The 20,709-nt window shown below is 38.2% G+C and overlaps 1 protein-coding gene and 1 pseudogene across 11 annotated transcripts in view; both read left to right on the plus strand.

Moving 5' to 3' along the window:
• NEK11 (NIMA related kinase 11) overlaps positions 1-20,709 on the plus strand; it is a 245,937-nt gene that overhangs the window by 40,518 nt on the left and 184,710 nt on the right. For 10 of the 11 annotated variants that reach the window (XR_015727864.1, XM_087870200.1, XM_045791750.2 and 7 more), the window contains 2 exons: positions 587-752; positions 15,810-15,928. Coding sequence is in view for 10 of the 11 variants with exons in the window: in XM_087870200.1 (XP_087726326.1) it covers positions 587-752; positions 15,810-15,928 (285 nt within the window). In the remaining variant the exon portion in view is untranslated. Of the gene's footprint in view, positions 1-586; positions 753-3,180; positions 7,933-15,809; positions 15,929-20,709 lie in introns of those variants that run through there. The other variant, XM_087870201.1, reaches the window with a different exon arrangement.
• LOC148108399 (high mobility group protein B1 pseudogene) lies at positions 7,939-11,507 on the plus strand (annotated as a pseudogene).

Genomic DNA, 20,709 nt, shown 5'->3' on the forward strand with positions numbered 1-20,709 from the left:
AAAATTTTAGAGCTGAGAGAGAGAAGCATGTTTATATACACACCCACACAGAGGCAGAGAGAGAGAGAAGGACATAGGTAAAGAGAAAGACACAGAGAGACAGAGTTGATAGATTAATAAATACATATATATATATAGAGAGAGAGAGAGAGACAAGAGATAGATACCAAGATAAGAATAGAGAGAAATAGAAAAGCAGAGGAAAACAGATAAGGTGAGAGATAAAACACAGAGAGACAGAAAGAGACAGATGGAAGCAGAGACACTATGTGAAAGACAAAGGGAAACCAAGACATCTCCAGAGACAGAGGAGGAGCCACCTCAGCAATGTTGCTCAACATTAGCTCAGTCTGTGCCCTGTTGGACCCAATCTGTAGAGCTGCAGGTATGTCAGTGACCAGAAGAGGCAAGCGGCCCCAGGGACCACAAGGAGGCACAATGTCATAACAGACAATACCAGACCAATGAGTAGGTCATGGCCTGGACATTGATTAGGTGGCCCTGAACCACGTGTTCATAGCTGTTATTCTTTAACTTTCAATGTATTTAAATTTTTATTTTTGTTTGCTTGTTTGTTTGGCTGCAGAAAGGTACTGAAGGAAATCTCTATTGGAGATCTTAATCCAAATGAGACTGTGCAGGCCAATTTGGAGGCCCAGCTCCTTTCCAAGCTGGACCACCCAGCTATTGTCAAGTTCCATGCAAGCTTTGTGGAGCAAGATAGTTTCTGCATTATCATGGAGTACTGCGAGGTGAGACTCTCCTCTTTTGGAATTCTCAGTAAGAATCTATTTCACAGTATATAGATGTCCATAAAGAATCATCTCATAAGTTCAATGATCAAATCACAGGTTGGGGGGGATGGGTTAAATAAGTGATCAGGATTAAGGATGTTGCGATGAGCACCAGGTGTTGTATGGAAGTGTTGAATCATTATATCGTACACCTGAAACTAATACTGTACTGTATGTTAACTAACTGGAATTTAAATAAAGACTAAAAAAAACCAGAAAGAACCCCACAAGCTGAACTATAAAGATCTCTAGTTAATTGACAAACTCATTTCTAATGAAGGAGTAGTTGCTACGGGAGGGTGCTTCTTGGAGAGCGAGTAGTTTAGGAGAGGGTCACCCAAACCTTCTACAACAGTCCAATGTTTAGATGAACATTTAAATGCTGTAATGGAGGCCTGGACAGAGCAGTGGTCCATCTCTTGAGTTTTGGGTTCTAAGCCTATTCCTCATTTTCCCCAGTGGAAATTTGGAAATGGAAATATGGCTCATTTTCCTCATGGAAATCTTTCTTCATATTTATCAATTTGTGATTTATGGCTTCATGTATCTGCAATTTTCCCTACCACTTCCATGTTCTCTGCAAGTAATAACTGCATTTTAGCCCCAGCTGAGTCTGAAGCTGCTTGGACAAGTATCAGAGGGGAAAACTGACAAGGAGCAGCCGTACTACGAATCTGTATGTTTGTTCCTGAGAGACTAGGTAGAGGGGAGTTATAAGGTCTGGGTCAGTCAGAGAGAACATGAAGATGACCTTGCTCAAAAAGTATATCCCAGAACATTCTGGGAGCTAGTCTTAGCCAAATGCACCTTGGGGAAATTGGGTGCTTTTCATACTTTAGAGTGAATTTAGTCAGTTCATCACCTGGGTGTTGCTGGGGCCTGAAAGAAAAGATGCTGGAAAGAAGGAAGATGCTCATTAGAATGGAAGGCAGTCCTGTTTGGTCAAAAACTTTGGACAACAAGGGGGTGCTGTGTGTTTGAGACACAGAAGAGAAGAGGCAGGAGGAGAGAAAACTCGGAAGGAGTAGGGATAGCCACAAAAGCCAGCCTTGCCTGCTTGACACATGAGCTGGTGTATTAACCAGTATGAAGCCAAAAGCCCAGTTAAAATATCTGCAAGTTTGAGATACTCCAAGTCTCAGCTATTTCCCTGCAGGTCAGCCTCCTGAGCTCAGCATTGCCAGGTGTTTCCTTGTCCATTTCTCTGCTTGCAGGAAAATGAGGGAAGAGGGGGGCGGGAGAACCACATTTAGATGTCTACTTCTCCTTTAGTCAGTGGACTGTTAAGAAAAACAAAATGATGAGTTGTGCAGAGCTGTGATAATGAACAGCTACTCTGGCATGTATGTCATGAATCCGTGCAAAACAATAGGTATTTCCTTATGTAGCTACAATATGATCCATCTGCTATAATTTAATCATTTTTCTTCCTTTAGCCCTTCAGTTAATCAACTATTTTATTTGGGAGACAACTGACTCCTACTACTTATGACTACTGCTGCTTTTGGCGCATTGGATTTTCCAAAGATTCTTTCCGGTCTTAGCAGTATTTTTCACTGTGGTCAGTACTGTGCAATAGGGCTTTCTGTGATAGTGGATAGTTTTGTGTTTATGTTGTCCAAAACAGTAGTGAGTAGTCCCACATGACTCTTCAGCACTTGAGGAAGTGTAGCTAGTGTGATCAAGGAGCTGGATGTTAAATTTTTTTTTTTTAAGATGTTATTAATTTACTTGACAGAGACAGTGAGAGAGGGAACACAAGCAAGGGGAATGTGAGAGGGAGAAGCAGGCTTCCCGCCAAGCAGGGAGCCCGATGCGGGGCTCGATCCCAGGACCCTGGGATCATGACTTGAGCCGAAGGCAGACGCTTATTGGCTGAGCCACCCAGGCGCCCCTGGATGTTAAATTTTATTTAATTTTAATATATTTAAATGTAAATAACCACGTATGGCTACTGGCTACCATATTGGACAGCTCCAGGTGATAAGCTAGAACTTTCTTTCCCTGCCTTATTTTTTGAAATTTTCAACTTTAATATAATTTTAATCTACCAGAAAAGTTATAACACAATGAACCATTCGTCCAGATTTGCCAATTATTATAATATCCCCACATTTGCTTTATCATTCTATTTATTCATCTATCTATACTCTTTTCCTGAACCATTTGAGAGGGAGTTGCAGACACAATGGCTCTTTATTCTAAATATTACTGTACTTTCTAAGGCCAAGGACACTGTCTTACGTAACCATGGTACAATGATCAAAATCAGGAAACTAACATTGAAACAATACCGGTAGGAAGCCTGAATGGCTCAGTCGGTTAAGTGTCCACCTCGGTGCAGGCCATGATCCCAGGGTCCTGGGATCCAGTCCCACATCGGGCTCCTTGCTCAGCAGGGAGCCTGCTTTTCCCTCTGACTGCCGCTCCCCCTGCTTGTGCGCTCTCTCTCTCTCTCTGACAAATAAATAAATAAATAAAGTCTTAAAAAGAAAGAAAGAAAGAAAGAAAGAAAGAAAGAAAGAAAGAAAGAAAGAAAGAACAATGCTGGTATTTAATCCAGTGCTTGTTAAAATGTGATCTCGGGCCAGCAGCATCACTGTTACTTGGGCACTCTACCCCAGCCATACTGAATCAGAGATTCTGGAGGGGTGGCATCTGGCAATCTCTGTTTTGACAAGTCCACCAGGAAAGTCCAAAACACGTAGAAGTTTGAGAACCACCCATCTAATCCACAATCTGTCTTCAAATGTAGCCCACTTGTCCCATTTATGACCTTAGAAAGAACATTTCTGTATGTTTTTTCTCGCACAGGATCCAGTCCAGGATCATCTGCGTTAATTTTTAAATTCTGATGGTTTCCAAGGGCTGAGCTACTCTCTCAGGAGGGGCGTTGCCATGGTGACGACCGCAGGCAGGGGAACTGCTGCGGGGCTTCCAGGGCTCCATGCTGCTGAGCTGTCAGGCTGTCACTTCCCCGACTCCCAAGGAATGACGTGTGCGGATAGCTGGTTCTTGTTGTTAACAGAGATATTTCTCATCTTCAGACCCAAATTTGCTTTTACCCTACACAAACTTGGCATTATCCTCTTTTTATTGAGGTAAAAGAATATTGGAAATACCAGGTGGCCAAACTTGCACCTCATAGGAAAATGCCATCACCATTGAAATAGTTGGTCTTTTTATCTCCAAGTTTGCTCTTTTGTAATTTAATTTGGGACCTTACAAGATTGAAATATATAAATGCATTCATGAGGCTGCTACATCCACCATTCAATCCTTCGGGCACATCCCATCAGATTATGAGTGTGAAAAGCCAGTAACTGAACTCTCACAACTTCTTGTCAAGATCTAACCAAACCTTTGATGGGGAACAGTTCCAAAACTACCAAAGTGGGAAAGTATTTCAAATATTGGTGTCTTCTCTTCTCCCCCACCCACACCATCCAAGGTTAAATGGAACTACTTCATGTTTCCTGTCCGTACTGCACAGTTTCACACCTCTTCATCTCTACTTGGACCTTTCTCTTTCAGAATGTCCTTCTTCAAATCCTAGTCATCCTCCCAGGACCAGCAGAAATGCCACCTCCTTTACAAAGACTCCCATAATCTCCTGGCTGGAAGTCTCTCCCCACCTGGTCCCCCCACCCCCACCCCATAGCATTTTATGTCTCTTGGCACTCAACACATTATACATAGTAGAAACCATCTCAAACTTCCGGTGTGAGATTGATCTTTTTCTGATTCATTTTCGTATCACATGGACGCAAGGAGTGAGCCAGAAGGAAATTGGCACTCAGAAATTTCTTTTTTTTTCCCTCACGAATTCTTTATTACTTGCTTCCATCTGCCTCCCACCTCATTTCTGTCAAACACTAATGGTAAAAGATAAAACATTGGATCCTTCTACCTGTTACATATGTCAAAAGCATTTTGTCCTGCCTTATTTTGCTGGCTCCCTAACAATGTACTGCACTAGAGACCTGTGAGATACTACCTGAGGTTGTCCCTTCGGGTGAGAAACCCCGGGCATTCACTCAGCAGATGCAGTAGAGGATAGTTGAGATCACGTATCTTCAGTGGAGAGAGAACATATGACTATCCACCAAGAGCAGGAAAGGTTGGACTTGTCTATTTTCTGCTTAGCGATATTGACATGACTAAACAAAAATTTATCAGTATAACAGTAGTGCTCAACTTTGGTTGTATATTAGAATCACCAAAATGTTTAAAAAATCACAAGACCTGAGACCAATCTCCAGAAAGTCTGATTTAATTGACCTGGATTTTTATCTAGATATCAGGAGGTTTGAATGCTCTCCAAGTGATTCAAATGTGTAGCCAGGGCTGCAAACTGCGTAAAAAGGGGAATGGTTAGTGTACAAATAGAAAAATGGAGTTGTAAAGGAAAACTTTGTCAGTGTTTATGGAGCACTGAGCAAAGATGAGGCCCAGACCTGAGAACTGGGAAGTATGGCTCTGACACTGGATTAGGTTTTATGCTCAGGCACCTCGCTTGGTGCTGTTATTCATGAAAATTGCCTGGCCTATTCTTGCTCCATGTGCAATTTCTGATTACAGTGCAGCTCTCTACTTGGGCCTCTTCTAAAAGGAAAAAATCTGCTGGCTAAACTGACAAGAGCTTCCTGTTGTCTTGGCAGTTGTAGTTCTCAGTGCATACGAATATAAATTGGCATTCTAGATTATTCATTGGTTCCTTAAGAATTTCAAATTCATAAAGGCAGTAGTAATCAAAGGTCTTTCCAAAAGCCATTACTGATCCCCAACTCTGTGTCAGATACAATTCTAGAAAGTGTGGGGCAACAGAGATAATACAATAATATTTCTTTAATGAACCTGTCTGGTAAAAAAAAAAATGAACCATTTCTAACAATGGCAAAAATACAAGGGGGATATAGTAAGGGTCAAGGGAATGAGGTGGTTAAAGTGCTGTGGGAGCTAAGAGTAGAAATGACTTTGGACTGCAGGAACCATGGAGGAACTGGCATTATATTTGAACTTGTAAGTATGGGAAGGATTTGGTCAAGGGAGATGGGGCAAGGACACTTGAGTTAAAGGGAATAATGTGATTAAAAAGCTCAGAAATAGAAAATCATGGACCATGATTTAAGAACCTAATACTTCACTTTTAATTGTAATGCGTTTGCAGTTAAACACATTTCCTAATGTTAACAACTTCTATAATCTCTGTACAGTTATCAAACCCAGAATATTAACATTTTACCAGTTTCCTTGCTGTGTGTTTGTCTGTTCCAGGGCCCAATCTAGGATTCTACAATGCATTTAATTGTTGTATCTCTTTAGTCCTTTCTGATCTGTGACAGTTTCCCTTTCTAGCCTTTTTTTTTTATGACGTTGCTACTTTTGATGAGTACTGGTAAGTTATTTTGTAGAAGGCCTGTCAGTTTGGATTTGTCTGATGTTTTCTCATGATTAGATTGAGATTATATATTCTGGACAAGACTACCAGAGCAGTGATGTGTTGTCCTTCTCAGTGTATCATATTAAGAGGGGACATGATGTTAGTACGTCTTATTACTGGTGATGTTAACTTTGATTTTTTTGATTGAAGTTGTATCTGCTGGATTTCTCCACTGTAAAGTTATACTATTTCCTTTTTTGTAGTGGATAAGTATCTTGGAAAAGATACTTTGAGACTATGCTAATAATCCTGTATTTCCTCAAACTTTCACCCACTGATTTTAGCATCTTCCAGTGAAGGTTGTCTGGAGCTCTTTTTACTCTGATGTTTTCCTAATGGTGATTATGTATTTCCCTCATTCTTTCTACATTTACTAATTGGGATTCTCTTATAAGGAAGAGCTCTTCTACTGTTCTTTTTCCACTTATGTATTTATTCAATTCTTTATATTATCATGAACTCATGAATATTTATTTTATTCTGTGGGTTATAACCCAATACTCCTTATTTATTTTGTTGTTCAGACTCTTCCAGGTTTAGCCTTTGGGGCTCCTTCGTGTTGGCTCCTGTGTCTTCTTAACACGCCCTCATCCTTTTTCAAGAAGTAGATTCTTATATATTATTCTATTTTATAGATGAGGAAACAAGACCCCAGAAAGGTGGAGTGATTTTTCTGGCAATTACATGGCTGGAATATTGAATTTCATCCAGGGTAGAACCAGGACCAGGGGTATTAGGAAAACTGCTCCTTTTTTTCTTTTTACTTGGATTACTCTAATTCCTTCCTTAATATTTAATAGAATCAACCAATAGTCCATGGTTCCTACCTCCCCAAGCATGTAATTATCTACTTGCACGTGGACATGAATTAGAAGAGATTGACTGTTTTATTGCTCAGACCAACTATGTTAACTAAACATGTTTCAAATCATGGCCCAGAACACAAATTTCTGCACTAGTCAAGCCTATGTGAATTATAGGAAAATATGAAAAATATAAAATGAAAACTCTCAGTTATAAGATGAACAAGTTCTGGGAATCTAGAACATAGTTCTGTGGACAGTGACATAGTTAATAACAATGTACTTTATGCCTGAAATTTGCGAAGAGAGTAGATCTCAAGTGCTCTCACCACCAAAAAAAAAAAAAAAAAAGAGAGAGAGAGACAGAAAAGAAAAAGAAAAAAAATAACTGTGTGAAGTATTGGACGTGTCAGTTAACTCAAATGTGGTGATCATCTCACAATTCACATGTACATTTCCTTTTCTTGGCGTATTCTCACTAATATTCTATTTTTATCTCCAGTTATACAGAAACAAGGAAACACATGTCTCTCGGTTTGCACACACGTGGATATTTTAATGTGTTGATGATGTTATTAAGTATTTTATTTCTCTCACTCAGAGACTAGTTAGGGTTTGAAATAGTGGAGAGTGTGTGGACTTGGTCATCACACTGACTTCTGTTCAAATCTTGGTCCATTTCCTTCAGCAAGTTATTTCATTTCTCTGATGTTTTTCCTGATATTAAGATAGTGTAACAACACCACCTCTTTTGTTAGTTTTTTTTTAGGGATTTGAAATAATGAATATTGAAAAAATGGCTATCAGAGCTTTGCACCTGTCAATAATGGAGTTGTGATTATAATCGTTGCTACTCCTGTCTCCCCTTTCCAGTTGTTTTCTAGAAGGCAAGGTAATTTTTAACTCTGAGTCTGACTTGTAGCTGTTAGTATGATTCATGCCAGAAGGAGGAAACATGCAAATTCTTAAACACTAATGGGATTGATAGCAATTTTCAAGCGATTACTTGCCAAGGATCTGTTTGTACTGTAAAAAAGAAAATTTGAAAATTTCTCTTATGTTTCTTATTTATGTAAAACTGCTTAAATAAACCAAGTAAGTAGGTTGAGTTTTATAATTTTGAACCTCTAGTAGGTGTCAGTACACTCTTGCAAGTGAATTTGGCAATGATATGTCTTATAAAGCTACTGTTTATTGTCCTGTGTCTGGGGCCACTACCATCCAAATTGTTTTTTTGTGGTTGAGAGAGATCCTGGGATATTGATTATTATGACATTGATTAGTGACCATCTGTCTTAGTCCATTCAGGCTGCTGTAACAACATACATAGACCAGGTGGTTTACAAACAACAGAAATTTGAAGTCTAAGATCAAGATTCCAGCAGATTCAGTGTCTGTGAAGGCCAGATTCCTGGTTTATAGATGGTTGGTCATCTTCTTGCTGTGTCTTCACATGGTAGTAGGGGTGGGGGAGTTTTCTGGGGTCTCTTTTTATAAAGACACTAATTTTATTCATGAGCCTCCACGCTCATGATCTAATCATTTCCCAGTGTCCCCCCACAAGACTGTCATACTGGGGATTAAGATTTCTACATAGAATTTTGAGGGGACACAAACATTCAGTCTATGGAACCATTCTTCCCAGTGTGAGCTGCAGGTGTCCACACATCAGGGCTGTCTTTAGTGGCCTGCTTTGCTGGAATTGCTGCTGACTGAGGGAACTAAGCATTATCTTTAGAGAGGTAGGGCCCCTCGGGGTTCTCTGTTTTATCTGGGCAGCTCCATCCTGGTGTAGGTAGGCCTTCCTGAATTTTCTCTGTGCCAGTTCTATGAGTCCAGACTTTATTCAGTTAGGGAAGACTGTAAATCAGGTGAGTGTCTCATGATTTTATATACCTGAACTTATCTGCTCATGATTTTTAAGTACCAAGATTAAAGTAATTTGATTTGTTCTATTTTCTTCCTTTGTTTAAACTATGAAATTTTTTAGCCTTTTAACAACAAAGTTAAAAAGTAAGGCCACTGATTTTTACTTAAAATTGTTAATGTAAAAAGTTCAAAAGCAAAACTAGTTTTATTTAAAAGATTTGTACTAATGCACTAATATAAAGCAATTCATAAACCCAGTAGAACTTACAGCATGTGGGGTATGGCTTTAGCGGACATACTTTATATAAATATAAGTGTTCAAAAATAGGATCAGAATAATCCACTTCAAATACTTTATTTTAAAAACAACCCAGTGATTTATAGATGAAAGCATTTCATTTCACTTCTTAGGTTAAAAATAAGTTCTACCATTTTATTCTTATTCATGTACATTTGCCTCAACAGGAAGAATACTTTAAAAGAATCTAGAAAAAGAAATTAGCAACTAAACTCAGTAATGCTCATTTATATTATCAGACATAAACATGATATCACACGCCATTATTTAGTACCTATTTAGAAACTGGATTTTCTTATTTTGCTTTTAAGAGTGTGGTGTGGCCTCCATTTCCCCCACTTTCGTGCACTCCATTACAGTGAACTTCCAAAATTCTAAGGAAGCATCTTCGGGTTCTGCGATGACGGGCGATCTCCTTCGCTGCCCTTCCACCTTCATTTATTGGTGTTCTCTTTAGTAATGCCACAGTCTTTTAAAAATATATCATTATAAAATGATTCTTATTTAACCCTGACTGTCCCAAATACATCTTTTGCCTTTGGAATTTTTCAAACTATTGGACCAAATGTTTCCCTTGATGGGTGAAATATTAAGTATGTGGCCCATTTGTGTTATTATCTAGCAACAGTTTCTTTTTTAATTTAACCATGAATTTTATTTTATTTTATTTTTTATTTTTATTATGTTCAGTTAGCCAACATGTAGCATTTTCTTAAAGTGTGGTCCATGGGTTACCTGTCCCAGAGTCACTTAGAATGCTTGTTTAAAAATATGGATTCCAACAGCCATTACGGTACACTGAGCTCCAATGAGACAGCGCAGGGGGGAGTGAAAGCCAGACAGGCATTGGGCGACTCTGTGCCTCACTGAGGAATTAAACATGGGCAGAAGACATCCTAAGAAGTTGAGAGGCAAAAATGTCATTATATGCATTCTTTGTGCAAACTTGCCTAGAGGAGACAAGATGAAGCGCCCAGATGCTTCAGCCAACTTCTCAGACGTTTCTAAGAAGTGCGCAGAAAGGTGGAGGACCATGTCTACTAAAGAGAAAGGAAAATTGGAAGACAGGGCAAAGGCAGACAAAGCCCATTATGAAAGAGAAATGAAAACTTAATACCCCTTAAAGGGGAAACAAAAAAAGAAGTTCAAGGATTCCTATGCACCCAAGAGGCCTCCTTTGGCCTTTTCCTTTTTTGTTCTGAGTATCCCCCCCAAATCAAAGGAGAACATCTCAGCCTATCCACAGGTGACGTTGCAAAGAAGCTGGGACAGCGTGGAGTAACACTGCCGCAGACGACAAGCAGCCTCATGGAAAGAAGGCCGCTCAGCTTAAGGAAAACTATGAAAGGAGATTGCTGCATACCGCGCTCAGGGAAAGCCTGATGCGACAGTAAAAGGAGTCGTCTAGGCCAAAAAAGGCAAGGAAAAGACATAAGACGAAGGAAGAGGAAGTCAAGAGGAAGAGGAGGAGGATGAAGAAGAAGATGACGAATAGCTTGGGGCTAGCGCAGTTTTTTTCCTTGTCTAAAAAGCATGTAACCCCCTATATACAACTCACTCCTTTTAAAGAAAAAGACTGAAATGTAAGGCTGCATAAGATTTGTTTTCAAACTGTACAATGTCTTTTTTTTGTATCATTAACACACTCCCGAATGTGTCTTTTGACAGCCCTGTCCTGGTGGTCTTTTCTGTAGCCACTAACCTTGCCTGGTGCGGTGTGGAGGTGGGAAATTGGCATGGGTTCTTCTTGGTGCACAGCACAAATTAGTTATATATGGGGATGGCGGTTGTTCTTTTTTTTTTTTTTTTTTAAGATTTTATTTTTTTAAATAATCTCTACCCCCAGTGTGGGGCTCGAACTCACAACCTCGAGATCCAGAGTTGTGTTCTTCTGGCTGAGCCAGTGGGGCACCCCCAGGGATGATAGTTTTTTCATCTTCACTTGTCTCTGATGCAGCTTCTACGAAATCATTGCTGTTCTGTTAGCTAAATACCACTCTGTAATTTAAAAAAAAAAAAGAGTTGCAACCGTTTTGTTGACATTCTGAATGCTTCTAAGTAAATACAATTTGTTTTATTAAAAAAGAAATTAAAAAATACAGATTCCATTGTCCTCTCCAGACTTACTGAATCAGAGTCTCTGTTGACGGGGTGCAGGATATGCCTTTTAAACAAGCAACGCGGATGATTCTGACGCCTGCTGCCATTTGAGATCCACTAGAAGGATGTATTAGAAGCTTGTTTAAAGGTGAAGCATGAGAGACTATGGACTCTGAGAAACAAACTGAGGGCTTCAGAGGGGACGGGGGTGGGGGAATGGGGTAGGCTGGTGATGGGTAGTAAGGAGGGCACGCATTGCATGGTGCACTGGGTGTTATACGCAACTAATGAATCATCAAACTTTACATCAATAAATAAATAAATAAAAATTAAAAATTAAAAAAAAAAAGCTTGTTTAAAGGCGACATAGAGTATAACAGAACAGCATTTCACGATGTCAACCAAGTAATAAGGGGCAGCTTTTTTATTTTAAAATGAAGTAGGGCAGAACAGTTTTTCAAGCTTCTTCCAGCCCTAAAATCCTGAGATGACTTTGTTCTTTGCATATGCTCTGGACATTGCAGTTGCGCGGTATTCAGGCTTCTGAGAATGCTCTACTTTAGCCTTTTAAACTGGTTGTAAGTGCTTCTGTGGATGACTGAAAAAACACATGGATTAACTTTTGTTTAATTAAATGCTTTTAGGATTTAAAACTTTATAATGAAATCAAAGATGGTGTTTAGACACTGTATTTGAGTTGTATTTCATTTCTTCAAGGTCTTGGCATTTCAAAGTCAATCTGATGTTGGCTAATTGGGATGGGGGAAGGAGGAGATGCCGTTAACCCATCAAATGGTACATTTTGGGTTACAGATTTACAAAACTTCAGAAGTTAATATCAAAGCTTTATTTGCAACTTTCAAGGGGTGATATTAATGAAAGAAAGCATTTTCTGTGAGCAATATAGACTTAGGGCAACATTAATAATGGTTTAAGTCAAAGTCAGTACTCTTCACTAAAGTTTTTTTTTTTTTAAAGACTTTATTTATTTATTTTTGAGAGAGAGAGGAAGAGCACATGAGCTGGGGGAAGGGACAGAGGGAGAAGCAGACTCCATCCCAGCACCCTGGGATCATGACCTGAGCTGAAGGCAGACACTTTAACCGACTGAGCCACCTAGGCGCCCTTAACTAAAGTTTTTTTTAGCAATAAAAGTCATCATTAAATATTTCTCAAAGACAAAATTAAGAAGACAATATGCCTATAGATAATGTAATAACTTCTTAAACCGAAGTATGACATTTTATCAAAAACGTTTGATTTTTCCGTGGAAGATAGCTTAGAGAAAGAAAGTCATAAATGCTTTTCATATTGCTGAGTTAAAATCAGACTGCTTCACAAAAAAAATTGTATTTTTTTGTTGTTATATAAAAGCATAATTTGTTATCTTAATTTTGAGTGACTTGTTTAGAAAAGAGTATTTATTAAAGAACAAAATTCAAAGCAAATAATTTTTCTTAGAGATAAATGCGCAAAATGAAAATTTCAGGGGCAGTAACTTGAGGAGGATGAGATCCAGCTCTCCGATTAATCTTTTGGTGGTCTATCTTGTCAACTAAACATATTCCTTGCTTAATATTAGGAACTGGTTCATTTCTCCTCCTTATAGTTCTGCTCAGAGAGGAAGAGGCAATTTGTATAATCTCCTTTTGACATTTCACTTTGAGGCCCACTGTTAAAGACCCTGTTCTTTTTTTTTAATAGTCTGTATATATGTTTATTTAGTCACAGGAAATTGCGTGCATACTTAATATCAGAGCAGGAAACAGATAAGCAAGTTCCAGTCACCACTTGAGGAGAGAGCATTAGGATGTAATTATCAGACTACCACTAAATGTTACCCAGGGATTGTGCTCCCTTCATGGCAACATAACTCACAGAGAATATAATTCTGCTCACTCACAAAGAAAACAATACCAAAGCTAATACAAATGTGTAAAATTCATATTTCTATAATTTATTGGGGATAAATTCTTGAAAAGAATGCTATTTTAATACACAAAGTTGTCCAAATTTTAGTGTTATTACAATTGGGGTAGACAATTACAATGCAAAGGCTGTTTTCATAGGGACAACTGTCTTATGTATGACCTTTCTAAAGTAAGAAACATTGGGTTGAAGCAGGCAGCTTCATTGATACTTCTATACAACAAGTTTTTCTTTTTTTTTCATTTCTTCTTTCCCTCTCTCCCTCTTCCTTTCCTCCTTCCTCCCTTCCTCCCCTCCTCCCTTCCCCCCTTTCTTTCTTCCTTCTTTCCTTTGATCCATCCATCCATCCATCCATCTCATCTAAAGCTATTCAAGAAGAACACAGCAACATGTATATAATTATCTTTCTGACAGTGGGGATATTTTATCATATTCAGAGAATCTAAATGGAATATTGAAAGGATATCTTGTTTTTTGTTTTAAAATTTGTGTGCGTGTGTGTGTGTGTGTGAGAGAGAGAGAGAGAGAGAGGTCCTTTTGGATAGAAGAGGAAAACTGGATTGGAAAAATATATACACTTACAGCTACCACCTTTTATCTGAAGTGCTTTTGTGTCTACTTCACAAGATATTGTCAAAAATGTTTTGTGCAATTTATAGAAACATTATGACAGTATAGCTTGTATGATCCTACAGAACTGTGATAAACTCTAGGATTAAAAGGATGGAATATAAAGGTAGGTTTGGAGAATGAGAAGAAAAGGATAGTATTTTTGATAAGGAGTCAAATAATCGATTCACTGTATTTTTGAATTCCCAACAAGCTTTGATCTCCTTGGCCCAGAAGATCCAGCAGAAAATTGAATGTGAGCTAGGGCGCAAGTTGAAGTTTGTATGCTATTTTTGACTTGTCATGCCCTTGTGAAAGGTGAGAATATGCAAGGCAAATATTTGCATATTGCACTGAAAGGAAATAAAAAATGCATTGCAACTGAGTCAGTTGGTTGACCTAATGTTTGATTAGAAGTAATTACCCTTTGATTGTTTCATTGCCTATAAATGCTTCTCCTTTGCATTTAACAGTGAAAACTTTGTCACGAAGTCTGTAAGTAGCTTAATGTTTGGCTCTTATGTTCCTTAGGGATGCGGCTTAGTACCTCTCTTCTCTCATGGGGCTATGTTGTTGGCATACCCTAAAGACCAAAAACACTTGCATTTCACTCATTTTTTCTTCAGACACATACTTCTGGAATTGTGTTTAATTGTCCAGTGTTTTAAGGTAAAGGGGATCAGGTATAGGGCTTCTCTAAAAGAATTTTACATTTTGCGTATTCGTTTCTATGGTAGTTGAAATACATTAATATAAGCATAATCAGAAAGGGTCTTATCAGACTCTGCCAGGCAATTTTAGATGTTTGTCGTTGTGATCGTGATTCATTTTTGGCACCGAGTATTATTCTTTCTATCACCAGTGAGTGGGAGGACAGACTGAATGTTTAAATGATGTGTTTGGACCCCACATAAATCAACCGTTGCTGTATTCCTGGGAATTTTAACTCTTTAATGTAGTTAAAGAGACAAAAAGAGAGTTAAGTCATCCCAAAACACATGTTAGTCTGGACAAGCCAAACTGAAAACAATCGAACTCCAGCAGCCAGTGCCATATTTACAATGTAAGGACTGATACAGTTTCACCAAAACATCATCACTTTATATTAGATTAATATCATTCATTTGAGTCTAACTGGCTTTATATTTTTGCTTTGTATATGTGTTAGGCTTCTATAGTTATATAAAACTCTTAAGTATAAGGAAAGTCATTCTTAGTTTTATGTGGGTACATGTAAATATGTAATGTAATGTAATGTAATAAAAATAAATTTCAGGTAATATTTAAGTAATGTAATAAAAATAAAACTCTTTAGAAGAGTTTTTGTCCTTGAATGATGTCAAAGATAAACACAGTGGGCATTACTTAAAGTGGTGAAAACAGAGTTTATTTGGTAACTGGCAGGGAAAGAGCTGAGCTCTTTCTAGTTGTGCACGTATTCTGATAAGTGCATAGGTGACTGGACCATGAAAAGGGGGAAAACAGTGGAGGCCTGAGCAGAGTCAGGGAAGGGAAATATTACAAAAAGCAGGAAAGGGGTTGGTTCATGTGTATCTGGGCTTGCTAACTGGCATTAATTAAAGTTAGGTCCCTACCCTTCCACAGATACCAGGAGACAGGTATGGGCTGGAAAACAGTAAATTCTTTTGGCAGCCGTAAGTTTTCTCAGGCAGGCACTTTATAGGATACTAGTGTCACCCTAGGGGTGTGGCCTTGAGCTATTAGAAGTGTGTTAATATTGGTTCAAGTCTTTATAAGCCAAGGTCGAGGCCTAGTTGAGAAGAGGGCTCCAAGGAGCCTGGCTAGAGGTTGGTCAAGGGGAGGCTCTGAGTTCCAGAGTGGCAGTATGCCCTCACTTTCTTGTGATAAATAGTCACTGCTATACATTAACCATTGTAGAGAGAGCTTGATTTTAAAATCTTAACTGAAAGAAAAATATGAAAAATTATGCTGCTGTGTTTCAGGGCCGGGATCTGGACTGTAAAATTCAAGAATATAAAGAAGCTGGCAAAACCTTTCCAGAAAGTCAAATAATAGAATGGTTTATCCAGCTGTTGCTAGGAGTTGACTACATGCATGAAAGGTATGTTCATTTGTTACTGACAGACACAATTTTGACAGTCATATCTGAACTTGAAAAATGAATTTTTGGAGGTGGAATTGAAAGAAAGCAAGTCCAAAGCTAAATGACTGCAGTTAAACATCTATAGTATGCTTTCCCATGAGGAAACTGTTTGAATGATTCAATATAGAAGATTTACTTGAATAGCCATTTTTTGTTGTTCTAGAAATCAGGTTGGCCTTGAATACAAGACAGAAACTTGTATTAAACACATTCTCATATATCTGATCATATCCTGTGATTGTAAGCAATTCTCAGATACCTTTAGCATGCTATGACTTTATTGTATCTTTCAACAAGCTTGAGCTATTAATATCTAGCATGCTCTAAATGAATTTCATAGTCACCTTATAATGTGTCAGTGTCACATTCCAACATGAGCTAAGTGATTGAGGAAAAAGATATTCGTGGGCCTCAGGGAGATAAATACTCAGACCAAAAGTCAGTTTTGACCTGAAGTATCTGATACAGAAGGTCAAAGTATGTTTTATGAGTTCAGTTTTCTATAATTTGCAATTATAATCTCTGGCTTAAAAATGTATTTAGAAAGCTTTTAATTGTATTTTCTACAGGTCAAAAGTAATGATTTTTGAATGTTTTAGAGACCCATTAATTGGTATGACCACATTTGAAAAGATGAGCATACAGAGACAAAAGTAGATACTATGAGATGTCCATAGTACATCTTTCAATTTAGGAGTGTGTGGAACATTGTTCTTGAACAAAGGTTGAAATTTAGAGAGTACATCAAGGTCTGGCTATCCATGGGTATCAGACAGCTCAAATGTGTTGTCTTTTTTTCCTGAATGCATAAAAAGTAACCAGATTGTACTGAGCTTTTCCACGTATCTTCTAAACACATGCTGGATGATACAGATAGGCACTGATTTATTGGCAACTCATAGCAGTCTTCTGAATGACGACAGACTATCCTAAGAAACAGTGATAAAAGAATATCAAATAATCTTTTAATAAACTACCCGAGGCTGCTGAACATAGGGCGTATGTGTATATAGCTATATTGGTATCTCTTTTCTTTTCTTTACTAGTCCATGGCATGTGTGTTAGCTGATACATAAGGAGATATGTATGTATATGTCACATATGTACATGTCACCTTCACATATAAAGGTGACAACTTTTGTGTTCTGTGTGCAAAATATAAAACTGAAATCTAGTTGATTTAGGAGCCCAGATATTTGCAATATATTTGGTATGCTTAATAGTTGAAGTAAATGAGTTTAAAATAATCCTTCAGAGAGAGGATTAAAATTTTTTTTAATCCTTCAGCATTTTAAGAAAGTCATTAAATGGGGCTAAATGTTTGGGTGTTTGTGTATCTGTGTTCTTGAAATACCCTCCTTTATGATTCAGGTAATAAGTGATGGTGCTTATTTATTATGTTATTATAACCAATTATTATAAAAGTTTTCTATATAGACAGACAAATTTCAGTTTGGAAAAATGTTTGATGGTACTTCCAAACCTAAACATCCGAATGCCTGTGGCCCAATAATTCTCTTCCTTAGATGAAAAATGAGTACCTGTGTCCAACAAGAGACATGTACAAAATGTCCATAGAAGGCTTATTTGTAGTAGCTGAAACACTGAGAAATGTCCATTTAGAGTAGAATGGTTAAATAAATTGTGGTATAGTCTTACAATGGAATACTACTCTGCAATAAAAGAAGAACGTACAATTGGTGTGCATGACTGGATGAATCTCAGAGACATGATGGACGAAGAAGCTGGATGCTAAAGAGTGCATACTATGTGACTCCATTTACATGAAGTTCAAAAACAGGCAAAACTAATTTGAGATTAAGCCAATCTCAGAATAGAGATTAATCTTTGAAGGGGATTTTGACTGCAAGAGGGCATAAAGAATCTCCTGGGATGCTGGAAGTGTTCTGTATTTTGACCCAAGTGGATGATTACAAGGGTGATAAATTCATCAAGATTAAGAGTTATGTATTTTAATGTAAATTATACTTTAATTTAAAACAAATGATAAGAATGCCAAGAAAAGTACCCTTTAAGTGCTATAGGAGATCAGAAGAGAGGTAATTATGCTGCTTGGGAGAATCAATGAAGGTCTTGGAAGAAACAACATTTGACCCAAAGTAGGTTTTGAATAAGGTGAAAGATGAGTCTTAGCTTTCCAGAGTTAGCAAAAGCACAGAGCTGGGGAATCATGGCACTTTTAGAGTGAATGATGAGTATAGTTCAGTGGGAATGGCTCTTGGGGTACATGAATGAAGTTGTGAGGAAAGGTAGGTTGACATCAAGTTGTAGAGGGCTTTATTCTGTAATATAGACAATAGTGCCACAGAAACCTTTTGAGTGGAGCTATGATCAGAGCTTCAGGAAGACTGGATGATAAATTACAGAGGGGAGAGAGGGGAGTTTAGTATATCAGTCTGAAACCTTTTATAATATCCATGCATGAGGTTGTAGGACCTGAAACAATATGACAGCAGTGGGCAGGACATGGAAGGATGACAGTTAACTTGATAAGTTCAAATGACTGAAGTTACATTACATCAGTATGTAAGATGTGATAAGAGAAGGTCAAGGATGAATCCAAGTTTCATCACCCAAGGGTGAGTGAGAAGTTGGAAAGATAGATTTTAAGCAGTGGTGCTGAGTTTAATGGTGAATATCCTGGGTGAAATATGGAGAGAGAATGAGACAGGGAAAGAGGAGGAGGCAGGGAGGGAGGATGGCAGGGAGAGAGGAAGAGAGAGAGAGACAGAGAGAAGAAAGGGAGGGAGGGAAGGAAGGAGAAAAGAAGGAAGGAAGGAAGGGAAGTAGGAAAGAAGGAAGGTGGGAAGGTGGGAAGGAAGGAAGTTAGTTAGTTACAAGCAAGGCCCTAGATATCGGGAAAATATCGAAACTTGTCTGTTTGAATTCCTCCAATACCAGAACTGTGAAACAAAAACTAAAGTGTAAGAAGGTTATCTGGGGGTGATTTCATGAAACAGAAACCAGTGAGTGGGGAGAGTGAGTGAGATGGGGAAGTGAGAAAAACCATACAGGGCATATTACTGAGCTGGTTGCTGCTGTGGGAAGAGGGATCTAGAGGAAACATTCATCTATATATTTTAGGTTTGGGGATCCTCTTTTTGCATTCTTTCAGAGCTTTTATGAAAATTCTTGCCCATCTATAACTATTTTCTAGCACTATTATGAATTTCCTGTTGAAAAATTCCTCATATTTCTGGGAGTTTTGGGTGGAAAGGGGAGGCAGTTATCACTATCTTTTTTTTGTTTTGTTTTAAAGATTTTATTTATTTATTTGACAGAGATAGAGACAGCCAGCGAGAGAGGGAACACAAGCAGGGGGAGGCGGAGAGGAAGAAGCAGGCTCCCAGTGGAGGAGCCTGATGTGGGGCTCGATCCCAGAACACTGGGATCACGCCCTGAGCCAAGGGCAGACGCTTAATGAATGAGCCACCCAGGTGCCCCAGTTATCACTATCTTGATCGAATCTCTAGACTATTTTTTTGTCAGGTTTTTGGAGTGTAGTTGACACACAATGTTACATTAGTTTCAGGTGTACAACATAGTGATTCTACAAGTTTATGCATTATTCTCTGCTCACCACAAGCAATCTCCAGAATAGTTTTTAAATGGAAAAATGCTATATGTTATTCCTGATCAGGAATAGTCATCTACTATTCACTTGTTAGTTTTCAATATTTAATTTGTATAGGTCTAAATATGTCTCCTATAGAAAATAAACTTTCTCCTGGACAAAATAGGAGAAATGGATAAATTCCTAGAAAGCTATAGCCTATCAAAACGGAAGCAGGAAGAAATAGAAAATTTGAACAGACCAATTACCTACAAAGAAATTGAATCAGTAATCAAAAAACTCCCAGCAAAAGTCCAGGACCAGATAGCTTCATAGGTGAATTTTACCAAACATTTATTATTTTTTAAAGATTTTATTTATTTATTTGTGAGAAAGAGAGAGAGAGAACACAAGCAGGGGGAGGGGCAGGCAGAGGGAGAAGCAGGCTCCCCACTGAGCAAGGAGCCCGATGTGGGACTCAATCCCAGAACCCTGGGATCATGACCTGAGCTGAAGGCAGACACTTAACTGACTGAGCCACCCAGGTGTCCTAAACATTTAAAGAAGAGTTAATACCTATTCTTCTCAAACTTTTCCAAAAAATAGAGTAGGAAGGAAAATTTCCAAATTCATTCTATTAGGCCAGCATTACCCTGATACAAAAACCAGATAAAGACACAACAAAAAAAAAAGAGAACTACAGGCCAATATCTCTGATGAACATAGATGCAAAAATCTTCAACAAAATATTAGACCGAATCCAACAATACATTAAAAACATCATTCACCACGATCAAGTGGGATTTATTCCTGGGTTGCAAATGTGGTTCAATATTTGCAAATCAATCAATGCGATACATCACATCAATAAGAGGATAAAAACCATATGATCATTTCAATAGATGCAGAAAAATCATTTGACAAAGCACAACATTGATTCATGATAAAAACCCTTAATAAAGTAGGTTTAGAGGAAACATACCTCAACATAATAAAGGCTTTATATGAAAAACTGACAGCTAACATCATACTCAATGGTGAAAAACTGAGAGCTTTTCCCCTAAGGTCAGGAACAAGACAAGGATGTTCACTTTCACCACTTTTTTTTTTTTTAAGATTTTATTTATTTATTTGAGAGAGAGTGTGAGCAGGAGCAGGGGCAGAG

Source organism: Ursus americanus, chromosome 20 (assembly GCF_024610735.1).
Source record: "Ursus americanus isolate L20-20 chromosome 20, mUrsAme1.1.p, whole genome shotgun sequence".
Classification (NCBI taxonomy): domain Eukaryota; kingdom Metazoa; phylum Chordata; class Mammalia; order Carnivora; family Ursidae; genus Ursus; species Ursus americanus.